Genomic DNA, 7,136 nt, shown 5'->3' with positions numbered 1-7,136 from the left:
GCAGCCCTTTAAATACATTCTTTCGATGCAGAGACGCTTGAGTGTGATGAAAAAATGATATGTGATGCAATGAAATGTCAAATTATTGCAGAGACTCGTCAAATATTAATAACAGATGAAACATTTTTATTTCATTTGTGGGTTCCTCCCGTCCTTGGATAGTAGAGAATACTTCGTTTAATTTGATTTATTAATTTATTGCCTTTTCTTGCTTTTAAAAAAAAAAAAAAAAAAAAAAACCCAAATGTATACCACACGGGAGGGTGTGGTGGATTTTTATGGCTGTTAAATGGGCGGTCCTACTCAGGTGCTGGATTCTTATTGGTCGAGACGATCCTCTAAAACACCAATACCTGCAGCAGGTAAAGCAAAAGTCAGAGCGGAGACGCAGCATTGTCAGTCGAACCCTCGGGACGCGGCGAAGGCTGAGCCATGTTTTTGTTTAAGGGGTGGAGAAGGTTAGTAATGCATGTTAAAAGAGGTAAGATGTGTTTTTTCTTTGCTAAAGAACTGACTAGACCTTTGTAATCGGTCATAGACTGGAGTCATTGGGATGTGAACCCCACATGTGATGCGTTTTGTGTCTTAAATTCATGGAAGAGGAAAAGTGTTGAGGATCATAAAGTTTCCCCGGGAGTGTGACTCTGGGGAGGGCAGATTGTCAGCTTGTCTGTGGTGTCTGGTGAGCTGGAGGGGGGGGGCTGCAGCGATGACGAAACCTTCATCCGGATCAGACCTGTGCTGACGTGCCAGGGTGCTGGGTTTGAACCACAGCCTGAAAGCCTGGAGCCAGAGGAGGACAGGCCTGGTCTCGCTCAGCCTCACAATCAACCTGTAACTGAAGAGAAGGGGAGAGGCCCGCGTCCCGTCCCTGCCCCACTCACAGCCACCCCACCAACCTCGGGGGCTTCCTCATCCATCATGCAGTCCCAGTGGCCCCTCTGCTCAGTTTAAGATTACAGGAAACCCACTTCTGCACTGTGAACCACACAAGGTCGCCCCGTGTTTGCGCTCTCTCTTCCAGAGTCTTTCTGCAAGAATATTCCATGTGTTCTATCCTTCATTCCACCGGAGTCTGTATGTGTATTTAACCAGATTTCAGTGGTGTGAAGTGTAAGAGACATGGTGATGCACCTCCGGTCGCCTGAAAACAGCTCAACGTGTTTAATTTGGCTGTGGCATGAATAAATCGTCTAACCTTGAACGCCGTGTTCACTCTCTTTTTTGTAAGTGCAACATCACATGACAACCTTCTACACCACCCACATTCAACTTTCAGTGGCTCGGAGCCCCAGAGCATTGCAGCTCTTCCCTCCATTATCCAACATGAAGAATTTGAGACTCAGCCCACACAAACAACCTTTACTGGTTGGCAAATGAGGCTCATTAACAATTTAAAACATGCCCTCGCTGAGGCCCACACAATGATGTCATTAAACATGATTCTCAGAGATGCATCATAATATTTCTCCCTATAGGCGACATTACAGGCAACACTTTATTGCTTGTACACATTATAATATCATGTTGTTCCTCAAAGTCTGTGTTTGGTTTCTCATAAACCTTCAGGGTTGTTTGTTTTGTTGGTGGGGTTTAAGCCAGAGCTGTTGTGGACAAAGTTTTATAGAATTCAGAATAAATCAGCTTTGTGTCTGTTGTGAGCATGAATTCTTCTTCTTGTTTTTTTCTCATGAAACATAATTGAAACCCCAAACCACCCTCCCACCCCCATCTCAAAGCGATGGCAAGGAATCCCAAGCCAGCAGACTCCAAACGAATTCATTCACTTAATGTCAGTCTTGTGTAGCTCCGAGCGTTTTCCATTTCACGCTACAGATAAACAAACTACAGTTTCAGGCTTTGCAAGTTTTAATAGTCTAGCATTAAAGAGTGAATATAAAACACAGAAAGATGGTTTTTCAGAACAATAATATGTTTTTATCCTACATTTGCTCCTAGTGGTGGTATTGTCACCCTATTAAAGCTCTGGTGCTCTATCACGCTACAGTTCTATAGAACAAATGTGTATTCTGACATTAGCTCACCTATAATACGAGACGACGTCGTGATCTCTCAATCCAGAAGAAACTCGGGATTAGAGCTGCAGTGCTCAAGGATTGTGGGTAATGCAGTCCTCAAAACTGCAAAGTTAAAAGAAACATTTTTTTTGCAGATGTTAGTACACTCAGGTAGTTGCAGCGTAACAATGTTTTTTTTGGGGTTAATTCTCTCAGAAATCATCTGAATTCTATTCTTGGAGCCAGTCGAAATCTGGTGAATCTTCAGGTCAAAGGCCAGCGAAATAGAATAGGAAGACTAAAAGTGTTAGACCAACAACAATCTGTCTAATTTCACACAGAAAATAAATCAGTAAATTGTAAATCAAGAACATCATTTAGGTCATACGGCATTTTTACGATTATTTTAAGATATCGGTCCGACTGAGACCCATCTTTGATCTCAAACATTTGTTTTAATGTGAAATCCTGCCTTTGATCTCCCAACTCTTGCTTTCATCTCTTCCAGCTGATCTGACAACCCCTGTGAGGAAACAAAGTGATAGTGAAAGTGCAAGTGCAAGTTGAGGTTAAAATGGCTTTAGATCAAATGTGTGTTTGCTGTCTTTTCTCTGTTGTATTACTTTGGAGTCCATCACTTGGGGAGGACACAGGTGAGATAAATGCTGCATCTAGATCAACAAGCCTCCATCAAAACTGCACATCATCTCTGGGATTTGTGTGTCGTGGCTGTCTAGTGGCAGAAGACATTGGTGCCCATCAGCTTGAGCGTCTTGTGGAGTTGTTGACGCCCAAGGAGTGCGAGGACCTCCTGGTTGCCCTCTCTCACCCAGAGGAGAACATCTTCCAGCACATCGAGCGGCTCTCCCCAGAAAAGAATCAACTCAATCTCAAGCAGAGAGCCAAGAGAGACACTCCAGCCCCTGTGGGTTAGTTGGTGCACACACCCCAAAACACACTTTAATAGTCTGAATCTGACAAGTGCAGCACTCGAGCGTTACTGCAACAGGTGGGTCAATAAAATGCACCTGTGTGGTTTATGAACATGTACATGTGTGTGTATTAAAGTATCAACAGCGATTCATCTCCCATTCAGGAGACAGAAAGGTGATCATATGATTTGTGTCGACCAGATGCTGATGTCGAATGCCACACAGCCCTGTCGGACTGGCTGCTGCATTACGGAGAACAGATCTACTATGACAGGCTTTCACGGGCCCTGCAGCACATCGGCAGAACAGACATCGCCCTTGGTGAGCATTTGAGAAATCAACTATCTGGTTGAGGTTTCAATTGGGTTGAGCCTGAGGGTTAGGGGGATAGGGTTAGGGCTAGAGCCAGGTCTAGGACTAGGGTTATGGTTGGGGTTGGGGGTTAGAGGGTTAGGGTTTAGGGGGTTAGTGTTAGGAGTAAGGGTTAGGGGGTTAGGGGGTTAGGGTTTAGGGTTAAGGGGTTAGGGCTAGGGTTGGGGTTAGGGAGTTAGGGGTCGGGGTTGGGTTTTAAAAAAGTTATTTAGGGTTAGGGCTAGGGTTGGGGTTAGGGAGTTAGGGGTTAGGGTTGGGGTTTAAAAAAAGTTATTTACAGTCATTAGTGGATATTATCTCAGCAAGCCTCACTTGAGATCAGAGTTGTGTTTAAGAAAAAATAGTTTATTTTAGACAAGTAATTGCTTCATTCGTTTGGGATCCACTTTAATTGGAACTTCATATCAAAAGTGACATATTTTGCACCCTGCCAGCGTCTGGCGTGTGTTGCGGTCCAGCGTACTCGCAGCTATGCAGCCGAGCGCAGTTGCATCGCAACGATGAGGTGTAAATGATCTGACAGAGGACTTAGTGGAGCCGACACCATCAGCAGAACAAACCATCTGCTCCTTTCATCAGCGGCTCTGGAGGGGAAAAAGACAAGGAGAGGAAAGGGGGAAGGAGGGGGGATGAGTTTATGACATGTGTATGTGTGCGCATGTGTTGGGGGGCTGCAGAATGCAGCAATTATTACAGACTTGATGGCAGTTGTGAAGGGATCGCTCATACGTAGAAACTTGAGAGGATGGTTTTGTGCTACTCCGAACTGAAGGACAACAGTTGTTCTCCTGCCAGAACTAATTATCTTCAGCACAAGAAGATAACAAAAGCGCGTTGGCATTCTCTCATAGGCTGAAATTCACGCGTGTTTAATATTCGGCGAAAAAAGGCTCTGCTGTGCTTTTGTTCCAGAAGTGGGGAAGAACATCAACCAGGACAAGTCCTTGAAAATCAAACGTTTTGTGGAAGACTACCACAAATATGTCAGCTCTTTAAAAATACCATCCAGTGCCAAGGAGCGCCAGCAAGAAGCCCCGATGACACACAAAAAAAGAAAAGGTAAGTGGTCCCGCTGCCTGGCCCCAAAAGCACAGGAGACCCGCTGCACGTGCGCGATCACATCCAGGCCCCTGATTTCTCAGGCTGCTGATGTCAAGAGATTACTGGTCCATTCCTCTGGAGAGGCTCTGAATCACAAATGATATCATGTTTCACTCAACCGTGAAGCTATTAAGTGTTTAGATGAGATGCTGGATTAGATTTGGTAGCCACTGGCATGCCTCCAACTCATTATTTCTCAACATTGCACACTCACCAGTATTTCCCTTGGTACCTAAATTTAAAAATGTAATTATCACCTGTCCATTTTTTAATCCTCTCTGGTACTTTACTCTAGATAAAGAGTTCGCTAAAGTGTTTCCATGGAATATTGAAATCCCAGTTATCTGTGTTAGTAAGGGACCTGACCTGGCGTGAGTTGGACCTGATTATTGAGCGGCCTCCACTTCGTCCGTACCAGAAGGGGCCTCTGGATTGGGCTCGGATGCTACTGTTTGGCGCCCTGATAGGATTTATAGTCACCCTGCTGTTAGCCATCTCGACAATTCTTGTCATCAGACAGACCCTCGGGTGGGCCCCCTTTTTGTAAGCTCCAGGTTCTGTGAGATCAATGTTGCAAAAGACTTACCTTTGATTTATTAAATATTGAAGAAAGTATTCTCCCCTCATTTATTCTGTATTTCAGACAAACAATATAAAGTTTAAAAGGTACCATGATTGAAATAATAAAAGCTTTAGAGGCACAGGTGCTTGTAGAGCAGCACAGAGGTAGAGGTAGTGAGCAAAAAAGATTCCCGGGTCCTTTCTGGCTCAGGCCTTCCTCCCCGGAGTTTAATTTCCTGCTCCTCTCTGTCAGCACTGCTGAGAGTCCAAAAAACATGCATAGCCAGTGATTGCAGGCCAAAACTATTAAAGCAAATGAAACATTCTAATTTTTCCGGGTAAATCTTTCCTCAGATTTTCCATATGTTGCCAGTAACTTTGATACTTGCTACAAAGGTTGCTACAAACCTGCTATAAAAAAAGCACTCATGGCAAATGTGATAGAGATAAGTCTGTTTTTGGATGAGCTCGCTGTGTGCTGTGTATTACATTGGTCTGCATTATCGTTGATAAGCGACGTGCGACAGATGCGTTGGAGCCCAGCCCTCACACCAAAGCTCGTTCCGGTGTAGTGTGTGACGGTGCCGTGCCGGTCTGGCACCGAAGGACATCTAATTATCCAGCCTGGCACCCGATTCACCCTCAGCCGGCCGATGCCTCCGTCCAAAAGCCTAATAACAGCCAGGAGGCTAACAAGCAACCGAGCATTTCTGGTGGTGACGGCAGCTTCTAGTGTTTGACAGAAAGCTCTCAGGTCAGCAAGATGTGAGAGAAACGACCTGAAGCAGAAAAAGAACAGAGATGTTGATATTTGCAGCATATACAACTATATTTTTAGAATGTTTAACTTCTATCCTCACAGCATCTTATACATAATATATTAGTACATTTGCATGTTTGCGTGTACTTTAGTTAACACATTAATGTATTTAAATGAACTAATGAACTAATGTTTAACACTATTTATTATTTTAAAAAATCCCATTGTCAGTGTCTGCAGTATAGTTTTATAAACTTACTATGCACTCATGGCTCGGGTTCCTTTATGCATTTTTTAGTTTTGTACTTCATTAATATTTTTGTTTTTGTACTTACACACTAATTACCTCATTAACTCAAATCTGCCCTAATGTGCTTCATGAAAATGACAGACAGGATTAACAGTCGCACTAAGCAGCTATTATGAACATTTAGTTCATAAATCAGCATTTGCACAAATTATAGTGCCAAGTGCTTCTACACCAGAGTCATTTTGCTGTTGACGCCTTCGCCGCTGGAGGCAGAGCAGCACCGCCGGCCTGACCTGCTGCACACTCACCTGGATTTGAGTCGCCACCGGGGGAGCAGAAGAGTTGTGTTTGCCTGAATGTCTTGCAGACACAGAAGGGCTGCATGGGGCCCGCGCAGTGGATGTGACGCTCCTTTCTTTGCCAAAGTCCCACCAGGAGGCTGCATTTAGCCGATGACAACTTTAACACAGCGAGCTGGGGAGAGCTGGTCGACATTTACTGAGAAATACTTGGCAGAGAGCAGTTTCCTGCAGAGCAGATCACGTGATCCGTTTCTATCAGACTGGCTCTCTTTACACTGAATACTCGGAATTAGCAACAAAATACAACACATAGCAACACAATGTTCACTTCCGATATTTCTCATTTCAGCTGAGGTCATCATGGATAGAGCTGACAGAAGAAACTGATGTGTTCCAGGTACGTCAGTCCGCGTGTAAAAGTAGACGTTAGCAACGCACAGCACTTCTCCAAAATGAATCCTATGAAGGGGACACATCTGCGTCCTGTGTTTGGCTCAGGACAGATTGGGAGTCGAGAGTTGATCCAGATGCAAAGTTAGTTGAACGGGAGGTGACGTGAGAGGATGATCACTATGCTGATGCTGTGTATCTGTACCGGGGCCTCTGGGGCATCCTTAGCGTCACCACAGGCTTTAACTTCCCACTCCCTCAATTTGCATTTTGATTTATCTGCAGTCCCCACTTTGCCATCACTTTGCCTTTGCTCAATACATCCAGATCACAGGAAACAGGATCACAACCTAACCATCTTTTACAATCGTACTTTTTCTTAAATCGCCTCGGCTCTGTCTTTTGCAACTTTGCCTTTCATGGGTTCCTTGGGGGAATCTGAGACTTCTT

The 7,136-nt window shown here is 44.4% G+C and overlaps 1 protein-coding gene across 2 annotated transcripts; it reads left to right on the top strand.

Annotated features, from left to right (window-relative positions):
- The first annotated feature begins 367 nt into the window (after positions 1 to 367).
- On the top strand, positions 368 to 6,015 carry LOC130530471 (transmembrane and death domain protein 1-like). Of its 2 annotated transcripts, XM_057041662.1 has the most exons (5): positions 368 to 2,671; positions 2,756 to 2,947; positions 3,152 to 3,271; positions 4,235 to 4,381; positions 4,777 to 6,015. In XM_057041662.1, exons 1-5 carry the CDS (start codon positions 2,593 to 2,595, stop codon positions 4,968 to 4,970), a joined length of 732 nt encoding a protein of 243 aa, XP_056897642.1. In that variant the 5' UTR covers positions 368 to 2,592; the 3' UTR covers positions 4,971 to 6,015. The 2 variants fall into 2 exon arrangements, with proteins under 2 accessions (XP_056897642.1, XP_056897641.1); XM_057041661.1 differs by having other exon boundaries at positions 368 to 2,947.
- Positions 6,016 to 7,136: the final 1,121 nt, after the last annotated feature.

The sequence above is a fragment of the Takifugu flavidus genome, chromosome 8, assembly GCF_003711565.1.
Source record: "Takifugu flavidus isolate HTHZ2018 chromosome 8, ASM371156v2, whole genome shotgun sequence".
Classification (NCBI taxonomy): Eukaryota; Metazoa; Chordata; class Actinopteri; order Tetraodontiformes; family Tetraodontidae; genus Takifugu; species Takifugu flavidus.
This window is presented reverse-complemented; position numbering and strand designations above follow the sequence as displayed.

Coding starts and splice junctions, on each gene's coding strand:
- LOC130530471 (XM_057041661.1), top strand. CDS start 2,593: ATGGCTTTAGATCAAATGTGTGTTTGCTGTCTTTTCTCTGTTGTATTA. Junction 3,272..4,234: donor CAGAACAGACATCGCCCTTG/GTGAGCATTTGA, acceptor CTTTTGTTCCAG/AAGTGGGGAAGAACATCAAC. Junction 4,382..4,776: donor GACACACAAAAAAAGAAAAG/GTAAGTGGTCCC, acceptor TATCTGTGTTAG/TAAGGGACCTGACCTGGCGT.